Here is a 21,826-nt window from a genome sequence, read left to right as displayed (position 1 = left end):
ACTACAGTTCCCAGGATGCAGCGCCCCCGCCCCTCGCTCCTGGAGCCCCGCTGGTCCTTGCTTTGGAGGGACCTTTTAGATGCGAGAGGACAGTTCCTGGAGACACAGTCACCTGTGTGGGGCGTGAATATGCGGCAGTTCCGGCTGGTCGAGCCTGTCCAGATAAAACCTAGAATTGACGGGTTGTGGCCCGGAGCGCGCTGTGCTCAGGCAGCTTTTCAGGCAGCCCCGACGGGGTCCTTCTGGGACTTTCCTCCCTTTGAACCGCGGTGGCGGGCGGGCACACTGCCTCCGCCGCGCTTGAGAGCAGTGCCCGCCATCTCCATGGCCACCGCTACGAGTGGCCTCGGCGTCGGCGGGTCGCGGGACATCCTGTGGCGCGTGAGTGAAGCGCACTATGGCGCTCGCTCCTAGGCTCGGGCAGGGCGAATGGGCTCTGGGCTCCCGTGCGCTCTGGGCGGGAAAGGGGACCTGTCCGAGGGCAGCGTGGGCAGATCCTGTGTGAAAGGGCCTGCCGGGCGGACTCACTGCAAGCCTGTGGCAGGGAGCTGGATAGCGGGTGGAAGAGGAGTCTGAGGTGTAAATTGGTCATCGTGGAAGGGATGACCTGAGTGGAAATTGGGGCAGAGGTGGGGGGCATGGGTTTAAGCAAGGGTAGTCTGTCCAGTAGATGCAGGAGTGAATAGTTGATTCCTTGGGCTAGGAAGTGGGAAAGACTATCCAGAGTTGGAAATGACGTAGTGTGTGCCCTTAGCAGAGGCTGGGGTAGGGGGCCAATAAGGCGAGGCGGATAGTCTTGCAAAGTTAAAGTGTTCGCTGTCGAACTGAGCTGAGGAGATGCTTCCTTCTGCATCCCTTCTGTGGTGGGCAAAAAGCAATAAGTGACAGATCCCTTTTAGAAGGAATCGTGCTTCTACCCAAGTGTACTGACTGTTCCAAGCTAAAAAACTTTTGGGTCTTATCTACTTTTTAATCCCTATATTGTCAATCATAAAGTCCTGTGGATTCTACCTCAGAAATGAGGCTGCATTTTGTTTTGTTTCTTCCCCCACTGCTGCCCTTTGTTTGCCCCCCCCCCAACCAAGAATCGAACTCAGGACCTTGCCCTTGCCAGGGAGGCGTGGAGCCACTGAGCTACATCCCCAGCCCCGCTGCCGTTTGTTTTGACATTAACTGTGGTCTGTGTCGTGGGCTGATGTGGGGGACTGCCCCTAACTGCTGTGTCCGCGATCTAGATCTGGTTCCCTCTGATTCATTTTCTTTGGAGCCATTTTACAGTAAACACAAACATGGTTTACCTTCTAGAACATAAATCCACTTGTGATTTGCATGCTTTAAACATCTCATTGCCTCTTGTATTTACATAGTCCACAGTAAATCTTAGACCTCCTTGTGGTAAGCATTGGCGATTCAGACAGGGGTACAGTGCAGGAGTTCCCCACTAAGGAGCACATATCATGGCAATCTTAATGCGTATATAGCCTTTAGATATTTATAGAGCTATCAAATCTAGAGGTACAAGTATTAGTTGCCATAAAATGTAGTTATAAAACCAAATAAGAGGGCTGCAGGGCCGGGCATTTAGCTCAGTGGTTCCGTCGCTTGCCTTGCAAGCGCAAGGACCTGAGTTCAATCCCTGGTACCAAAAAAAAAAAAAGAGGGCTGCAGTTGTAGAGCACTTGCTTAGCATGCTCAAGGCCCTGGGTTCAATCCCCAGTACTGCAAAAGATAAATAAACCTAAGATTATCTCAGCCCTGCCCACCTCAAAGTGTGGTATTTGATATTGCACCTGACTCTGGACATAATGCAAGCATCAGTTCACCAATAAGACAAGGTTCTGTAGTGGTATATAATGTTATCAATAATAGTAATTATTTGGGTTTATGTGTAGTATATAAGTATTAGTAATTAACATTAGCATCCGTATGAAGAGGATTTGCATAACAAGTTATGAAATTATGAAGTTTAACTGACTTTATGCTTGAGGGGTTTTGTTTGTTTAATTTTAGGTTTTGGGTTGGAGGATAGCTGCAAGTATTGTTTGGTCTGTGGTGCTTCTGCCTGTATGTACAACAGTATTTATAATCTTCAGCAGCATTGATTTATTTCATCCCATACAATGGCTGTCAAGTAAGTGATACTCAGTTTGGGGAAAACAAATTTATAAGACCTACTTCTCAACATAGTTGTATTATGTTTCAAATAATTTATTTTTAAATTGATATTGATATATCAAAATATTCACTCTGAAATAAGTTTAAGGTACCCTACATAACACAAACTACCATTTTATTGTATAATAGAGTAATAAGTCTATCAGAGACTATGATGACAGGAACAAAAAGAGATCATTAGATGACCACATAAAGCAAAGCTTAATTTTTGTCTTTCCTCTTGATAATAGTTTTATTAATATTGTTTCTCTTTTTAAAAAAGAACTGTTCCTGTCATCTATTTAAAATTGTAGATAGAGGGCTGGGGTATAAGTCTTTTAAAATAAATTCTGGTGTAGTTTTAAAGTATCCAGAGCCAAATCCAAATAATTCACACTTGAGTTGATGTCCATTTGGATGGACTTGTAAGCAGTGTATAATTAAATTCTTAGAGAGAAAAAAAAATTCTTAGAGAAAAGATAAATGTTAGGGCCAGGGATTTAGCTCAGTGGTTCCGCCGCCTGCCTCGCAAATGGAAGGACCCGAGTTCGATCCCCGGTACGAAAAAAAAAAAAAGGATAAGTGTTAAAGTTAAAAGTTATACTTGTGGTTCACACTTTTTATATTGCAGTGTCTGAATATCACCACAAACCTGAATAAACCTTACTAACTCATCTTTTTGTGTTTTAGATTCTTTCAGTGACCTGTACAGTTCCTATGTAATCTTTTACCTCCTGCTGCTGTCAGTGATAATAATAATAATAAGTATTTTCAATGTTGAGTTCTATACAGGTGAGTTTCAAATGTTAAACCTTTTTTTTTGGTGCTGGGGATCGAACTCAGGTCCTTTGGCTTGCAGGGCAGGCGGTGGAACCACTAAGTTAAATCCCCGGCCCTCAAATGTTAACCTTTTTAAAAATCTGAATTTATTTTACTAAGGGGAGACTCAGTGCATTTTGCATATGGATCTGTATAATAGGCTGAGCTCTGTGTCAGGATTTTAAAGATATGTACAGAATCATATGCTTCAAATATTGTACCTTATGCTTCATTTTGGTGCTAGTTTCTCTTAAAGTATATTTAGACCTCCTAGGACAAATCTTGCCTGATTCTACTTATGTGAGGTACCTGAAATAGTCTAATGTATAGAGGTATCGCAGTGGTGGAGTAGAATGATTGGTCTGGGGGTATGAGGAGGATTGTTTAAACCAAATCTTGAAAGAAGAGCTGTAGTAAGTAGACAAAGAAGGAAAGATGTTCTAGAGGGAAGATATAGCATAGTGATGTTGAACCTTTCAGAGACGAGTAGCCAAACTGCAACCCAAAATCCACTTATTTATTGGAAAGTGACAACGTTGCAATTAAACCTGAATACTGAAGTTTTAGTTTAGAAAAAACACCTGTTAGCTGATGCGTGGCTTCTGGGGCGACTTGGCTTGAGTACTGACAGAGAGCTCTGTGTGCCCAGTGTGCCACATGTGGCATAGATTCGCCAGCACTGATGTAGCGTGTAAGAAGGTGGAGTGATAGAAGTTGGCATACTCAACATTAGAGGTCAGTCCCACAGCCAGTCAGCACTTGGGGCATTTCTCGGGGAAGAAGGAGCATGGCAGCCTGTTCCCCAAAGTGCCCTCTCCTCCTTTCACACTTAGTTTTCTGCTTCCCCTCTGTCTCTTTCTCTTTGAGTATATTAAGAGGATAGTACCTGCATAGGTAGGCCAGGGAGCCTTGGGGCTACCTATTTTCAGAGGTAAGTATCTCTTCTCACTTACAATCACTGCCCTCAGGTCACTTCAGTCTCTTCTAGAATACTTTAGATTGTCAGAGAGTTACTAAAAATTCCCATACAGAGCCAGCACAGTGATACATGCATGCTTATAGTCCCAGCTACTCTGGAGGCTGAGGCAGGAGGATCTCCTGAGTCCATGATTTTGGGATTAATTATAGTTAAGACCCCATCTCAAAAACAACAAAAATCCCATACCAACATTTATTTTAGTATTCAGTGTTGCCAGTGTTTACCTACTATGTGGTTTATTTTTCACAGATGAATTATATAAGGGCAGTTTCAAATGTTGAAATAGAGAAAACTTGATAGAGGATAGGAACTTTTTATTTTTATTTGTTTGCTTTGGTTTTTTGAGACAGGGTCTTTCTTTGTAGTTCAGACTGGTTTTGAACACACTTGCTCAGGCTGGTCTCAAACTTGTGGTGATCCTCCTGCCTCACGCTCCCAAGTCCTGGGATTACAGGTGTGCAGCACTAAGCACAGCTCAAGAACCATGTTTTTAAATTTTTAGTTATTCTATTGTGATGCTTAGGAAAGTGCCAGGGTTGGCATTACTTCAGCCATCAGGAAATTTTAATTTTTGAGAAGATACTAAACATGCTCTCTAGGTTTCATCTCTGCATTCTTTGACTTTTCTTTTTTTGGTGTGTGCTTCTCTTTATTTGTTCTTGTCTCAGGTTTTTTTTGTTTTGTTTTGGTTTTTTGTAAGACAGGGTCTCACTATGCAGTTCAGGCTGGCCTTGAACTTACCCTGTAGCCTACAGTGGCCTAGCAGTTGCAGTGATTCATGTACCTCAGCTCCCGAGTGCTGGTTTCAGGGATTTTTCTTTTTAGCTTGCAGTCTTTCCCTACTATGTTTTGTGTTGGATTATGGGTTTCTTTCTGGCCCTGGAATATTTGTGGAGGGATGAGGGAATAATTGAGGTCTTCTGACTTCATATGCTGCAAATACGAGCCACAGTAATGCATTTTCTTTGCAGTTGTGCCGTCCATTCCTTGCTCCCGACTGGCGCTGATAGGAAAGATCCTGCACCCTCAGCAGCTCCTGCACTCATTTGTCCATGCTGCAATGGGGATGATGATGGCCTGGTGTGCGGCGGTGATGACCAAGGGCCAGTACAGTTTCCTGGCGGTACCCTGCACGGGTGCTGAGGGGTAACATAAATGTGTTTTTTCTATCTAAATAGCCTGCTTCAGTTACTAAGCCAAAGGTGACCCATATAGGTTAATTTATGACACTCTTTGCTTTCTAGATTTCTGTCACAGGTGCTTATTTGTGTGGATCAGTTTTGTTTTTATTTGTTTTTTTTTTTTTCTTCTATTTTTTTGAGATAGGGTCTCACTGTATAGTTCAGGCTGGCCTTGAACTCACATCAGTCCTCCTGTCTCAGCCTCCGGAGTGCTGGGAGTACAGATGTGCTCCACCAAGCCCGGTGACATCCGCACCGGGGATCGAACTCAGGTCCTTGCACTTGCACAGCAGGCCGCGAAACCACTGAGCTAAATCCCTGGCCCTGACATCAGACATTTTTGATGTCTTATGTTTGTTGAATTTAGCAAAATTTTTAAAACATTTGTGTATAGAACATGCTGTGTTCTAAGTGCTGTTGGATTTATGAGTGATTGAAACATAGAGTAAGTTCCTTGATTGCTGAGAACAATAGGAAAATTAAAATAGGTGGATATAATGGGAAAAGGGAAGTGAGATGTGGGAATAGAACCTGAGGGAGTTCAGAAAGGAGGGAGGAGCTATAGATATTCTTGAATATAGGTCAGAGTTTGAAGGAGAGGTATTTTGGAAAGGATGAATTAAAAGGAAGAATTTAGAAATGATTATAACTACCTTCTTTATAGAGTTTTTAAAATTTTGAAACTTAAACAGTTGAAAGTGGCATTGATATACACGAATCACAAGTTGAGCCAGGTGTGGTGATGCAAGCCTATAATCCTAGCTACTCTGGAGGCAAAGGCAAAAGGACTGCAATTCAAGTCCTGCCGGGGCAGCTTAGTGAGACCCTCTCAAAATAAAGCAAAAGGAGCTGGGCATGTAGCTCACTGGTAGTAGAATGTTTGCTTAGCCTATGTGAAGCCCTGGGTTCAGTAGTACCAGAAAAAGCCCTCACTACCAGAAAAAATAAAAATTACAGGTTGATATTTTGACTGTAAAAATTAAGAGAGCCATGGCTATAGCTATTTGGTAGAGTACTTACGTAGTATAAGTGAGTCCATGAGTTCAATTCTCAGCACTGCAAAATAGATTACTAGAGTAATTTTTTTTTTCCTTTTTGGTTTTTTGAGACAGGGTCTCACACTGTAGATCAGGCTGGCTTTGAACTATATAGCCCAGGCTGGCCTCAAACTTGCAGTGATCCTCCTGCCTCAGCCTTCCCAGCTGGTATCACAGGCGTGCGCCACCACACCCAGATCTGCTCAACACTTGATTTCCTTTTTGTCCTCAGCTATTTTTTTTTTTTGTTTTTTTTGGTACGGGGGGATCGGGATCGAACTCGGGTCCTTGTGCTTGCGCAGCAGGCAGCGAAACCACTGAGCTAAATCCCTGGGCCTCGTCCTCAGCTATTTTAAGAGGCAGGGTTTCTTTTTTTTTTTCTCTTCCTCCCTTATAAGATGAGTTTTCTTTAGTGCAAACTGTCCTCTTGACAAACATGAAACGGTAAAAGACATCTGGGAATACAGGAGTGTTGTGAATAAGGGAATCCCAACTGCTCAGCCTGGATGAGCCTTCAGTTTTGTTTTTCGTTTTTTGTTTGATACCGGGACTCAAACTCAGGACCTTGTGCTTGCGAGGCAGGCACGGGGCCACTGAGCTAAATCCCTGGTGAGTCTTTAGTTCTTTTTGCCGATCTCTTCAGGAGAGATGGCATGAAGTACCAAGGAGCAGAAGGCAGCAGTAAGCCGCAAGTTGTTGAGAAGAGTAACTTGTTATAAATACATTTACTAATGATTTCAGTGTCAGACCTTATTGAGACCAATCTCTTCCTCATCTTGTATCTCAGGCTCCAGAAAACAATCAATCCAGAGTCACATCGCATGGAGATAGATGTCAGGGTCTTGCCCCTGTACTCCTTCATGGAAAGTTAGCTCCTACTGAATCATGTGTTGCCTCTGTACACCCTCAGATGTTTGCTGGATTATAGAGATACCCAGGAGTTTAAGAGCTTGATGTTCACCAAAATCTTATGCTTAAAGTTAAAGGATGTAAGAAAAAGGTGATAGAGTAGTGGCTTATGGCACTACTCTATGTCCACCAGGGAATCCTCTTGGATTTAACTATTCAGAACTTAACTCTAGATTGTTAGCTGGGAAACGTCAGGACTTCCTCTTCAGCAGGAGTTCTGGACTCAGTTCATAGAGGCAGCAAGCCCCACACCATTTGGGAGCTCTTTCTTTGACTGAATCAGTTCAGGTACGAGAGTGGGGATCCATATCACACAGGTATGGGGTTTCCTGCCTGAAAGGCTTTGTACCCCAAGGGATATGGTATCTCTTGTAGCAACTTTATAGCCACAGCATCCAGAGGTCCTGAGAGGGATGTCTGGTTATGAGAGACAACATGGAGAGAAGCCATGGGATATCTTAGGTATATATAATTTGTTTATAGTTCCTCTCATTCCAGATGTGGTTTACCAAATTATAAGTGATGTTACTTACTTCCATTGTAGACATTCTTACCCACATTGGGTTTCTAGGGCATCATTGAGAGATTCTCATGCTTCAAGAAAAAGAGGCTTGTTAATCTTTTGCTCACACTTACCTAAAATGAGCCATTTTGTTAGAATTTGGACATTAAGTGATTAACTCAGAACTTTGCCTGCAGTGAATTTTTTATTTGGATTCAGTAAATATTAAGCCTAAAACAATGATTTGTGTCCCTAACAGTTGATAACTTTTCTCCTTTAGCATAGATAGACCTGCCGTACAAACCTGCTTAAACGAACATCATCTTTTTTTACTACTGGCTGGAGCATTCATGGGTTATAGCTATAGTCTTCTGTATTTTGTTAACAACATGAACTACCTTCAGTTTCCCATCGTACAGGTAAGAGATCATTCAAGCATTACTGATACCAGAATTTGACAGCATTAGAATTTCCTTGGTGTAAATGTATGTAACAGTCCTCTTGTGGTTCATTCAGGAGTTGATCAACAGAACTTTAGCCTGAAATCAAAATTCATAAGACTTTATCATATTTTTTGAGAACTGTAACTACTCCTTGTTGCCACTCTTAGCACTGCTTTGTTCCACCTCCCTGCTAGGTTGTGGCACTTGCTGTGACCTAGGAAGGCTGAGGAGGAGGAGGAGGGGGAGGAGGGGGAGGGAGGAGGAGGAGGGTGACATTCATGCAAAATACCTTTGGGCAGCTGCCTGCTTCTCTTTGAACTTACTTGAGAATCTTCTGAGCTTGAGGCTGCATCAGTAATTTTAGAATACTCTCACATCCTTTTCAGAACAATAAGTGTGTATAAATATGTAAAAACAGTTTCACCTGGTTTGAATGATGTAGTATAAACCATCTTTCAGTGGGTTCTCTCTCTCTTTTTTTTTTTTTTGGTGCCAGAGATTGAACTCAGGACCTTGTGCCTGCCAAGCAGACACTGTGGCACTGAACTACATACCTGGCCCTTCAGTGTTTTTTTTTTTTTTCTCTTTTTCTTTAGTGGGTTTTAAAGTAGCTAGTCTGACAGGAGTTGTACCTGGAACTTAGAAGTCACCTCCTCTGGCAGGAGAGAGAACAGTTGGTTGAGATGTCTCACATCTGGGCTCCTCCCAGCCTGTTTCTTCTACTCCTCATTGTGTCGTTCGTAATCCACTTCATTCCTAGTCTAGCAGACTAAGGACTGACGTGGAGCAAAAATGTTCAAACTACCCCGTCTCTATGAGAACCCATTCTAGTAGGAACAAGGGATGTGTGAAAATGATACGGCATAATGGGAATATAACCTGTGAGAATGGTGTGTTTGGGTTCTGTTCAGGTGTGACAACTAAAATTGTCACATATGCCCGTGGCATCATGAGAACAATCTACTAAGAATATCCATTCTGCAGAGATAGTGCTTACTGAAGAATCTGGTCTTTACCATCCTGCAGTCTGTGAGTGTATGAAAAAAAGGATTTTGTTTAAAAGCCCTTTGTAACTTATAAAGATGAATTAAGAGTAGGATGCCAACTTTGCCACCTCAAAGTTTCACAAGGAGAAAAACCATGGTAAGTGAACTTAGAGCCAAACATAATAAAGAATACAGACAGTGAGGAAAAGAGAGAAAAATGAGATGCCCCAGATTACTTCATTGGCAGCGACCAGCTGTTTAACATCACAGATATGCTGTGTAGGAGTAGCCTAGTAGTTGACAATGCTCATAAATTATTGTCTCTACCGTACAATGCCAAATTTATAAAATTTAGTACCAGAATTTTTTTGTAATTTCTTTTGATAAAATTCCGGATTTCTTTTCTTGAAGGTGGCGGGGGGTCAGGGTCTCACTATGTAGTTCAGGCTGGCCTTGAACTCAGTGTAGACTATGCAGGCCTCAAATTGGTGGTGATCCTTCTGCCTCAGCCTCCTGAGTGCTGGGATTACAAGTGTGTGGCCCCATGCCTGGCTGGGTTTTTTTTTTTTTTGAGACAGGTTCTTGCCTCCTGAATGCTGGGATTGCAGCATATCCTTCCTAAGTTTTTGGGGTTTTTTTGGTACCACGAATTAAATTCAGGGCCTTGAGCTTGCCACTAATTTATGTATTTTCGATTGGTATTTTGGGGGGTGAGGAATGGAAAGGAGAGGAAGCAGACAACCCTTATAAGTGTAGGTTTTTAAAGAAAAATATTTGGTATTTTTTCCTTATTTAATTTTCTCTTAGATTGTTAGAATTGGCAGGTACCCACTAAGGAACTATTTATACTTAACTGGTTCAGTCTTCTTATCTCACATATAATTAGAGAAATGTAACTTGCTTGGGGTTATATAGAAAGAGAACTGTAGGATTCATATCTCCTGATTCCAGATCTAGTTAGTATCTTCATTACCTCACATTTTTCTGCAGACAATTTAATTTAAAGGCAGTGTGCATTATTTTTAAGATTACAGGCTCAAGCCAGCCTAACTGGATTTATATCTCTTATTTTTCCTTTACCAGCTAGTCACATTGTTATTTAACCTGTTGTGCCTTGATTTTCTTTTTTTTTTGTACTGGGGATCGAACTCAGGACTCTGCGCTGGCAAGGCCAGCGCCAGAACCACTGAGCTAAATCCCCGGCCCAATGCTTTGATTTTCTTACCTGTGAGATGTGGATAATATTAGAGCCTCCTCATAGGTTGTTATGAGTTTTAAATGAATTAACATGTTCTCCTGGCTTGAACCACCAGAACCACCCGTGGTTAACTATTTAACATCAGACAATGGAATTTAAATCAGAGCCACCCAACAGGGAGACAGGAATTGCAGTCCTGTCATGAATGTGTTAATGAATACGATATGTTTTTATGATATGCTTTGAGGAGTACCTGATACATGGTAAGCACCCTAAGAATGTTATATGTGCTATTCTTGTGATGGTAGTCTATTATGGTTTATATCGAGAATCCCTTCCCCCAAAGCCTCATGAGCTCAGATGTGGGTCTTTTGGAAGGTGATTGAATCATGGGGTGTTATACTCATTGGTGGATTACTCTACCAATGAGTTTATATTACAGCTGAATATGATGTTAGGAGGTGGGGCCTAATAGGAAGAGGTGGCTCACTGGCTTGTGTGACCTAGAAGGGTATATCTCCCTTCCTGGCTTTTTCTGCTTCTTAGCTACCATGAAATGAACAGATTTTTTTTCTGCCATGCCTTTCTACCATTCCTTTTTTCCTTGGAGCCTGCTGATCATGGACTGAATCCACTGAAACTGTGAGCCAAAACAAACCTCTCCTTTAGAGTTGTGGGTGTAAGATGTTGTGTTTTTTTTTGGGTTTTTTTGAGACAGAGTCTCCCTTTGTAGTGTAGGCTGGCCTTGAACTCACTAGGTAGGCCAGGGTGTCCTTGAACTCATGGTAATCCTGCCTCAGCCTCTGGGATTATAGGCGTGACCACCATGCATGGCATTTGGGTGTCAGATATTGTATCTCAATGATGAGAAAGTGACTAGGAGAGACTTTGACAGTAAGAGTGGTCATTTCTGTGACCATACTTGACCATGTAGTTCAGAAGCCTTTGACACTGGTTCTCAGGAGTTTGGAAAGGTTTGTAGATGCTGACTAGAAAACCCCTGTAGTTCTGTAAACTGACTTTTGATGGGAGATTCTTGTTGGATTTCAAAAGACCAGAATGCTGGTAAAAATGCACACTTTTAAAAAAAAAATTTTTATTTTATTGGTACATTTTAGGTATACAATATAATTACATTCATCATTGGAAATTTGCACCTTTAGATACTCTCTCTTGGTTCTTATTTTTCCTGCTTCCCCTGCCCTCCCTTCAACCCCTCCATTCCTCCCTATTTACAAAGACTTTGTTTCCTTTTTTCATTTTCTCATATTAATTCCATTCCCTTCTTTCCTTTCCCCTACCCCTCCCACTTTCCTTTCCCCTTTGCCCCTTTTCTTCCTATTTCACATTATCTATTATACCTTTTAGTCCTTACTTACACTTTGAGTTTCTCACACTAGAGAAAATTTACACATGTGTGTACTATTTATTTCACTTAAGAGTATCACCTCAATGTGCATCCATTTAGCTATAAATGTCTCTAATTTCTCATTTTTTATGGCTGAGTAGTACTCCAAAAAATGGACACTTTTAAGGCCAGGCTCAGGAGGTTTCCGTTAAGAATGAGGATTCCATTGACAGTTAGGCCAAAGGCCATGTGTGTTAGTTACACTGTGGCAGAAAATTTGTCCACTTTTTGCTCATGTCCTGAGACTTTGCAGGAGACTGAGATTGAGTTATGATAAACTAATTAATCTGGCAGAGAAAACTTCAAGGTGATGTTGAGGCTTGGTATGGGTTCTGCTGATAGCTTTTAGCCTTATCTACCATGAGAACCAGGGCCAAAAGGCAGAGCTAAGTAATTTAAAAAAATTTTCTGGTCGCCAAAGAGATAGTGCTTGTAAAGTTGGGACCTGTAAAGTTTTGGCAGAAGAGAGCTTGATTGATAAAAAGGATTAAAAAAAAAAAAAGTACTTTACATCAGGACAATAAAAAAGATGGCTTAAGGACTCTCAAAAATCAGTAAGACCATACCCTTCCTTGGGTCAAAGGTACAAAAGAAAAACACTTTGCTTTAAAAAGAGAGCCCATGGGCCAGGGATTTAGCTCAGTGCTGCCACTGCCTGCCTTGCAAGTGCAAGGTCCTGAGTTCAATCCCCAGTACCAAAAAAATAAAAAAATAAAAAAAAATAAAAAGAGAGCCCAGGGGCTGGGGATTTAGCTCAGTGGTTTCGCCGCCTTGCTACGCAAGCAAGCGCAAGGACCCGAGTTTGATCCCCGGTACCAAAAATAAATAAATAAAAAGAGAGCCCAAGGGCACTGTGCTCAAAAAGGGCTGCCTAAAAAATTGGTTCCACAAAATTAATTTCATAGTGCTCAATCATACAGGCACTGGAAAGCCTCTACAGTCGTGATGCAAGGTTACCTAGCTACTCCTTGAACAGACAACTGACCTTGGTGTCAGCCACATGGGTATTGGTTTTATAGACATACAAAATACCAAAGTTGTGGGGTCGAAGAGGCTTCTACTCAGATTTTAGAAAAAGATCTGGGAGACCAGGCAAAAATGACCCTAGAGGGCAGTGCGTAAAATTGTGTGTAAAGCCAAAAGTACAGTGGAGACGTTGGAAAAGCCAGGAAGGTAGAGCATCTGAAAAAAACCACAGACAGTGAACAGAGCCAGCCCAAGAGAGAGGCAATGAGGGCTATAACTGGCAAGCTGCAGGGCAGGACCGCCCACGCCCTTTTGGAGCTCACATCCACACCTTGCCCCGGTGCTCGGCCTAGAGCTGCAAGATACAATGCTTGCCCTACTGGGTTTCAGTCTTCCTTTGGTCTGATTCCTTTTTATCCTTGTGTTCCTCCCTTTTAGATTGTCTTATATCATTGTATATCTATAGTATTTAGATTTCTTTTCACTTTTTACAGGGGTTCACAGCTTAAAGTTTGTGTTAGTCTCAGGTGAAACTTTAGACTTAGAATTTTCAACAATGCTAAAACTATTAAGACTTTGGGGACTCTTACAGAGACTAAATTTTACATGAAAAAATACGTGTAAGTTGGGGGATTTAGCTCAGTGATTCCGCTGTCTGCCACTCAAGCACAAGGATCCAAGTTCGATCCCCAGTACCAAAATAAAAAAAAATGCACGTGAGTCTTTTGGGGGCTGGGAGCAAAATGTTAGGATTTTTGTCAAAAATGCCCTTCCCACCAAAGCTTCATGTGCTTAGAGGTAGGGCATTCATTCATTCATTCAAAGTCTTGCTGTGTAATTCAGGCTGTCCTTGAACTCACTATGTAGCCTAGGCTGATCTCAGACTCACAGTGATCCTCCTCAGCTTCCAGAGTCCTGGGAATTTAGGTGTGCACCACCATGCCCCGGCAGAGGCAGGTGGTTAGATAATGGTTTTAAATGGTGGTTAGATAATGGAGGTGTTATGCTCATGGATGGATTAGATTAGTCCACTGATGTGTTTATAGCTAAATGTGTTGTACGGATGAGGCTTGGTTGAAGGAGGCAGGTCACCACGGTTGTGACCTCAAAGGGTATCTTTCCCTCTTTTCTTTCTCTGCTTTCCTGGTTGCTGTAGTACAAACAGCTTTCTCTGCGGACAGGCCCTTCCTCTATGCCATTTCTCCCTTAGAGCCTTAATGCATAAAATGTGTTTAGAGCAGTACCGGGTACATTGTAAGTACCCTAAGAATGTTAGCCACTATTGTTGGTAACTTTCCACATTTTTACTAATATTTTTATTGTGGTCAGCCACAATCTAACAATATTAAGTAGAAAATTCCAGAAATAAGTCACAACTTTTAAATAATTTTTGTTAAAATATATTATTTTAATTTTATTACTTGTTAATTTGTTACTGTGCCTAATTTATTATATTACTTACCATAAGTATATACAGTATATTACATAGAAATAAACAATATATGTGGGGTTCAGTACTTTCCATAGTTTCAGGCACTCTTGGGGGATCTTGGAAGAGTATCCTCCATGGATAAAGGGGGATTTCTGTGTTTCTGGGTTCTTTTTTCTTGGGGGGGGGGTTGCTACCGGGGATCAAACTCAGGACCCTGGGCTTGTGAGGCAGGCGGCGGAACCACAGCTAAATCCCTGGCCCTCTGTGTTGCTGTTTTTATACTTTATCCTTCTCTGTAGTCCTTTGTATCAAGTATGGATTGATATTATTAAATTTCTTTTTTGTTTTTTGAGACAGGGTCTTGCTACTCACTATGTAGCCCAGGCGGTCCTTGAACTTCTCAAACTTGTCACAATCCTGCCTTGTCCTCCTGTGTGCCGGGTTGTATGCTACCATACATCTCAGCTCTTTTTTTTAATTGTTTTTGAAATTTCTTACTTTTGCTCTATCAGTGAGATGGTCATACAATGTAAAAATATTACATATTTTAACATCAGAAGTAGTTGATTTTGGAGCTGGGAATTTAGCTCAGTGGCACCGTGCCTGCCTTGCAAGCACAAGGTCCTGAGTTTGATCCCTGGTACAAAAAAAAAAGTAGATTTTGTTTTTTTTTTTCCTCTGGAATAATCTCTCTTTTTGTACAGTGATTATGTTTTATATCTTGACTGCTATAGTTAAGTGTTTGTTTTTTAGGGTGATGTGGAATGTGTTGACTGATTTGGATGTGTTATTTGATTGTGTACTTTCTTTTTTTTCTACAGCAGTACAAGTTTTTGCGCTTCAGGAGATCTCTGCTCTTAATAGTTAAGCATAGTTGTATGGAATCACTGTACCTGGTTAGAAATTTCTGCATCGTGTATTACTTTCTTGGTAAGAATTTCCACTTTTGGGAGGGAGAAGTGGGGAAGGGGATGTAAAAAGAATTGAGATGTGTTATACACATGTTATGCAAACATGGACTAATGGGAATTTAAACATTTTTCTGCCTCTTAGTATAGGGTATTATCAGTCCAGAACTCAGAAATTTCAGGTACAAAGTCATTCATTATTGTGTTTGTTATAGGTATATGATTAGCCCAGCTGATACGTTGTTTAAATTGTCAAAGAATACTTATTTAATTAAGGGAAAACATTGTTAAAGAAATGTGATTATACATGTAATGAGGGACCAGGATGTAGATCAGTGGTAGAGCACTTGGTGCCTCGCATGTGTGAGGCCCTGGGTTCTACTCCCAGCACTAGGGTGGAGGAGGAACCCCTAGTATATGTAATTAAATACTGTTAAGCCATTTAAAGAAAGGGAATTTTGTCTTGTGCTATAAGAGGGATAAATCTTGAGGTCATTATGCTAACTAAAATAACCCAATCACAAAAATAAAATATTTACAGAAGGTATCTACAGTGGTCGCACTTTGAGAAACACCAGGTAGAGTGGTGTTTGCTGGAGGCTAAGAAGATGGGAAGGGGAGGAATTGTTCAGTCATGCAAGATGGAAAAGTTCTGGAGATCTGTTGCATGACAGTGTGAACCTGGTTAAGACTACCATGCTACACAATGAAAAATAGTGAAGAATAAAAAGTGTATTCTTGGGCCGGGGATTTAGCTCAGTGGTTCCACTGCCTGCCTCACAAGCGCAAGGTCCTGAGTTTAATCCTCGGTACCAAAAAAAAAAAGAAAAAAATATATGTTCTATTTTTCTTTTTGGTATCAGGGATCAAACTCGGGTCCTTGTGCTTGCGCAGCAGGTGGCAAAACCACTGAGCTAAATTTCCGGCCAAAAAATGTATTCTTTTAAAAAAAAAAAGAAAATATTGTATGCCATTTGGCCATTTATAAGTTTGTAATTTCGAACAAATACCCTATCCATAAGGAAACTTTGTAGTATTTTTTTTTTTTGTACCAGGGATAGAACTTGGAACCTTGCGCTTGCGAGGCAGGTGGCGGAACCACTGAGCTAAATCCCCAGCCCCAAAACTTTGTAGTGTTTATCAACATGAATTTTAGGCACAAAAAACTCAACTTACTATTCAGCATTATGAATAGTACAAGTTGAAAACATTTAATGTTGTCATCAACACATAATGACTTTAATAAAATCCAACATTCAAAACTACTGTTTTTAGACTAGAATTTATTCTGATCCTATTTTTTCCATAGATATTATAGATAATTCTCACTGTGCATAACCCATCCACTTGTTTATTTTTGCACTTGTAGTTTATAGAATCCATTTTTTTGCGTAGCTCTTACGATTGTCATTCTGATGGTGATGTGTTACTGATATGTGTTACTGATGTGTTAAGCTGCTGCAGCTGGCCTGGATCATGCCCGAGAGTTGTACGTTTAGGCTGACATAGTTGTGTCGGCATTCCCATGATCACCTCATTCTTCTGTAACTCTTTTTAGATACGGTTTTCAGCATTGTTGCTTTTCTTGCTGTGCTTTGATCTTTTGAGGACAGTTTCCTCTTTTCCCTGTTCATGGTATGTCATGGATTTATCATGGGAGACAGGAGGCAGCAGAGTGACATGCTTTGCTGTCTGTGTCTGAACTGATGAGCGTGGCCGGTGGTGATGGGACTGCTTATAGATCATGGAGTGTATCTGTCACCTGCATGTTGATTTGTGTGCCGAAAGGGTAGAGGCGTGCTATGCAGTCAACATAGTAATTGAATTTTTTTTTTTTTTTTTTTTTTTTAGTAACTGAAATTTCAAGTGTTGTTGGGGTACTGATTTTTTTTTTAAATCATGCTAATTGAAAAATGTACATATCAGAATTGCACAAAGTGAGGACTGTCTGTATATAGAAATTATTCTCTTTTCCTACCCTTCCTAATCAAACAGTGTAGTATTTTGCCTGAGGTCTTGGTGTCTACTTTGACCTAAAGCCTGAAGTCTAAAGCATAATTAAGATATGTTTTATTAGCTTTTCATGTTCACAATTTGAAATTTTTTCTCTTCAGGCTATATTCCCAAAGCTTGGATTAGGACTGCTATGGACCTTCACACAGATGAGTAAGTGATAGTTAAAAAGTCTCATTTTAACTCTTTCACTATCCTGTTAAATGTCTACTACTTTTTAGATGCTTTGCTTAGATACAGCCCTTAAATCTCTTTTTAAAAAATTGAAATAAGAAACAAAGCTAGAGAGGGAGACACTCCGTGTAAGAAGAGGGTGCCTGCTCCCTCCCCAGCTGTGTGTGGCCTAGAAGACCTGTGTGACCTCTGCCATGGGATCAAGCCGAAGCCAACCTTATCCAGGAACTAGATCTTCTTCATCCAGCCCATCCTATAATGTATTTCCTCACCTATCCTGTTTAGCTGCTGAGCATTGCATACTGTAATCAGTTGCTTCATCTGCTTTAACTGTGTCTCCTTAACAATGCTTGAAGGTGATCCTTTTAGTACTTATCTGCAAATTTAACTATTTAAGTTTTTCTAAGGGAAAAAACATTGGATTGATTGATTGATTGATTGATTGATTGGTACTGGGGATTGAACTCAGGTCCTTGCGCTTTTGCAGCAGGTGGTGAAACCACTGAGCTAAATCCCCAGCCCAACATTGGATTTATTTTGTTTTTCGTTTTGTTTTTTTTTTTGTACCTGGGATCAAACTTGGGACCTTGCACTTTCTAGGCAAGCACCAGAACCACTGAGCTAAATCCCCAGCCCTGGATTTATTTTGAATACTCAGTTTCTCTAGTATAAAATTTCAAAGTTGTATAAGAAGTCCTTTTGTCCCTGTCTTTAGTCATGCAGTTATTCTCCCCAGAAATAAGCAGTGGTGACCTGTATTTTTTGTTATTGTTCGATCAGTTTTATATTCAATAAAAGTGGACTTTTCAAAATGTATGGACCATCCATCTCTTTTATTTTTCTTTTCAGCAACCCTTCAGTCTGTATGTTTTTACAATACTTGGCACTGAGCTACAACTTCAGCCCCTTGTTTGGAAACAGGGTCTGGCTAAGTTCCTCAGGCTGGCCTCAGGCTTGCAACCCTCCTGCTTCTGTCTCCCAGAATGCTGGGATTACAGCATTCACCGCCATACCTGGCTCATACTGTGGTATTTTATACAAATGAATGCTGTGGCATTATTCTAATTTTGCCTGTGAGGCAACCAAAATTGAGCAAGGTGGCAAGCTTGCAGCCCCCTTGTTCTCTGGTAACACAGGAGTTACCAGCGTTATTACCTCATGTGCTTTGCACATAGATAAGGGTTTAATGTGTGTTTGCCCAATAAATGTCGGTTTCCCTCAATGTTTGTTCTTTTAATTATTGGTTTTTCTACCATGAGATTTTGTGTCACACATGAAATTCACTCATACCAGTTTTGGGGAGTGGGAATCCTGGCATGTTTGTATATTTTTAAGAGATATTAGAGTAATTAACTGTATGAGGTACAATCAAAATATATGGTGAATGTTTAAATTATAAAGAATGTATTATATTAAGAGACACATTGCACTAACCTCCCTCACAATACTCTCCTTTACTTTGAATATAGTCATCATTCTTGTCACTTTCTGAAGCAAATTGGAAGTCTTCTTTGGTGAATATCTTTACGAGGTGTAATACAGAATACAATGAGTGCTGCTACTGAGTCATCTAATGAAAAGGCAGGGTTGTAAAGACATTGTGGTGTGCCCTCATTCACTTCTGGATCTGGCCCTTTGTGGCTTCTGGCTCTGGCTTTTCCTCAAAATTGAAGTGGTCAGGAAAGAAAAATGTTTTTTTTGTTTTGTTTTGTTTTTTGGTACCGGGGATCGAACTTGGGTCCTTGCGCTTGCGCAGCAGGAGGCGGAAACCACTGAGCTAAATCCCCGGCCCAGAAAAACATTTTGAGTTGATTGAAGACAGTGAGGCCCTGATAGTATAACTGAAGACACTCACAAATGAGAACTTCCACAACTGCTTCAGAAAGTGGCAAGAATGATGGGATAAATGTGTTTGAAGTGAGGGAGTTAATGGCAATGTATTTTTATAGTAATTTTTAAAAAATTAAATATTTACCATACAGCTTGTGAATTTTAATTCCACACCTTGTGTTTTTTGACAGCATCTAGCTTTGTAGTTCAGGCTGGCCTTGAACTCATGATGTAGAGTGAGAGTTTATGCCACAATTACATGGATAAGGAAAATGAGGGTAGAATAGGTGGAGTTATTTAGCTAATCACAACACTTATTAATCAGTCAGAGATTCACAGCCTGGCTTTCACAATTGCTGGTTTTATGATTATAGGATTTGACTAGGGTACTTGATCTATTCAAGGTTTTGGTAAAATATCACAACTTGTAGTTTCATTTAGCATTCTGGCAGTTTCTTAAATTGTTTGAAAATTCAGGTCATTGTATTAGTAGCTTGTGCTTTTAACCACTGCGACAGTTTATCAGGTAATATATGGATAAAGCTGAAATCTGGTGCAGGAGAGGTCCTGGTCATGTTTAATATTTTTTATTTGTTTGTGTTTTTTTGAGAGTGGCTCTTGCTCTGTAGTTCAGGCTGGCCTTGAACTCACTGTGTAGCCCAGGCTAACCTCAAACTCACGGCACTCTTCTTGCCTCAGGCTCCCAAGTGCTGGGATTACAGGCATTTATCACCATGGCTGGTATGTTTAATGGTTTTTAAGTATTAAACTACAAAGCAACAATAATAAGCTTTTACCCAGCCTAAGTAGTTAGGTTTACAGGCTTGGGTCATTTTCTTTCCACAGTAAATGACAGAGAAAATTTGGAACACAAACTGTAGGGCCTTTGTAGGCCTATGCTTCCTCTTAGTCTGCTTTGTGTACCTACTGAGAAAGTATTAGGGAAAGGTTTCCATAAGGGTACAAAAGAAGAAGAATGTAACATTATTATTTAGAAATAGGATTTCTCAGTGTGGAGTCCCAAAAGTGTTAAATGCTTAGATTGTATTTTCCCCATGAGATTAAACAGTGCTTTCTGTTTCCATAGGCAGTTTCACAGACCCCTTGACACAATAAGTGGCCTCTTGAATCTTTCATTACTCTACCATGTCTGGCTCTGTGGTGTCTTCCTCCTGATGACTTGGTACATCTCATGGATACTCTTCAAAATCTATTCCACAGAGGTTAGCATTGAGTTTTTTTGTTAATACTTCTGTGTTTAAGAGTGCACAAATTGACCTTTTTTTTGGTACCGGGGATTGAACTTGGGTCCTTGTGTTTGCACAGCCGGCAGCGAAACCACTGAGCCAAATCCCCAGCCCCACAAATCAACTTTTATAGAGCACTGATTAACATGCTGTGCCCAAAGCCGTTTCAGTAAGTTGGATTTCAGTCTCTCTTCTGAGACTTAATTAGAGGTGTATCATCTGTACCCATTGTTTACTTTGTATTTTTTTTTCCCAAGAAACATTGTTGGTGTTCACTTAATTTTTAGATATTAAACTGAATGGTACATACTTAACTATGTTTTATTTACAATCTAGTTCACTTCTGGAGGCTTCTATTTCTTTATTGAGTACATAGTAAATGGGCCTGAATTTTAAATTAATTTTGTATGCAGTTGATATAGATGCTATTAAGATATTTAAGTATATGACAATAAAATATTTCTTTTCTTTTTTTTGGTACCGGAGATTGAACTTGGGACCTTGTGCTTGTGAGGCAGGTGCTGGAACCACTGAGCTAAATCCCTGGCCCAAATATTTGTTTCTTGAAGGAAAGTTTTAAAATTTATCCTGAAGAAATGAAATTGAAAACTGAAATGATCTTCTGGATAATTCCCACAAAAATCTTTTGTTTTTTTTGGTACCGGGGATCCCACTCAGGACCTTGAGCTTTTGAGGCAGGCGCTGGAACCACTGAGCTAAATCCCAGGCCCTCCCACAAAAATCTTAAGTCAGGAATTATGTTGTTTTTATCATCCAGTTATTTATCTTCGAAAATGCATATTTCTCTTTCATGTTACCATCTCAGCAGGTTTGTATTTTTCAGTGGCTTCAGAAAATATTTGTTTCAGAAATTTGCCTTTTTTGGAAGAGTCTAATAAAATTAGGACAGTAACCTTGTTAAGATAGTGTGTTTGAGTTTCTGTAACTTTAACCTGTTATTTGAAGAGGTATTGAAGATACCAATTTGGTTGTATTGTCTCCTTTTGTAATTTCAGTTATTGCTTACTTAATGAGTATAACAAAGTCATGAAAATAATTATTTTTATATTTATATTTGATCATACATGATAGGCTCACGTGTTTCCTGTTCAACCACCATTTGCGGAAGAATCAAATGAATGCCTCCCGAGAGTTTTAAACAGTAATCCTCCCCTCATCATAAAGGTACCAGAGCTTTGCATTTTGTGTTTTTACACAGTCATCTCCAATTTAGCGTAGACTTAATATTTAGGAATTTAGATACATTTTTTGAGGACCTACAGTTAAAAATCACAGTTATAAAAATCACCCTGCTGATGCTATTTTTCAGTTTTCCTTCCAAGTGACTAAAATGCAAATGTAAAGTGTAAAGTGCACCATGCATCTATAAGCTAGTGAATGTTTTTTTTTTGAAATGGGGTCTCACTGTGTTGCCTAGACTGGTCTTGAACTCCTAACCCCCTGAGTAGCTGGGACTACAGGGATGTAACACCATGTCCAGCTAAGCAAGCTAATTCTATGTTAGAAAAGTTATAAAAATACTTCCAACCCTAAAATGCAGTGCTGTCTAACTGTTCAGGGTACCAAAGCAAAAGCACTGTTGATTTTTTAATCACTGGATCAAGACATATTTCTATTCA

The 21,826-nt window shown here is 40.4% G+C and overlaps 1 protein-coding gene across 2 annotated transcripts in view; it reads left to right on the top strand.

The window, feature by feature from the left end:
- Window positions 1-21,826, top strand: part of Ndc1 (NDC1 transmembrane nucleoporin) — a 58,222-nt gene continuing 36,396 nt past the window's right edge. For both annotated transcript variants that reach the window (XM_021252069.2, XM_004874663.3), the window contains exons 1-9: window positions 1-381; window positions 2,011-2,131; window positions 2,845-2,946; window positions 4,924-5,098; window positions 7,862-8,000; window positions 14,836-14,944; window positions 17,037-17,088; window positions 20,027-20,162; window positions 21,279-21,371. In XM_021252069.2, the coding sequence (XP_021107728.1) occupies window positions 16-381; window positions 2,011-2,131; window positions 2,845-2,946; window positions 4,924-5,098; window positions 7,862-8,000; window positions 14,836-14,944; window positions 17,037-17,088; window positions 20,027-20,162; window positions 21,279-21,371 (1,293 nt within the window). In that variant the 5' untranslated portion in view covers window positions 1-15. The remainder of the gene's footprint in view (window positions 382-2,010; window positions 2,132-2,844; window positions 2,947-4,923; window positions 5,099-7,861; window positions 8,001-14,835; window positions 14,945-17,036; window positions 17,089-20,026; window positions 20,163-21,278; window positions 21,372-21,826) is intronic.

This window comes from Heterocephalus glaber, unplaced genomic scaffold (assembly GCF_053883595.1).
Source record: "Heterocephalus glaber isolate CG9 unplaced genomic scaffold, H.glaber_assembly_v1.0 deba00001449, whole genome shotgun sequence".
In the NCBI taxonomy this organism is placed as follows: domain Eukaryota; kingdom Metazoa; phylum Chordata; class Mammalia; order Rodentia; family Bathyergidae; genus Heterocephalus; species Heterocephalus glaber.
This window is presented reverse-complemented; position numbering and strand designations above follow the sequence as displayed.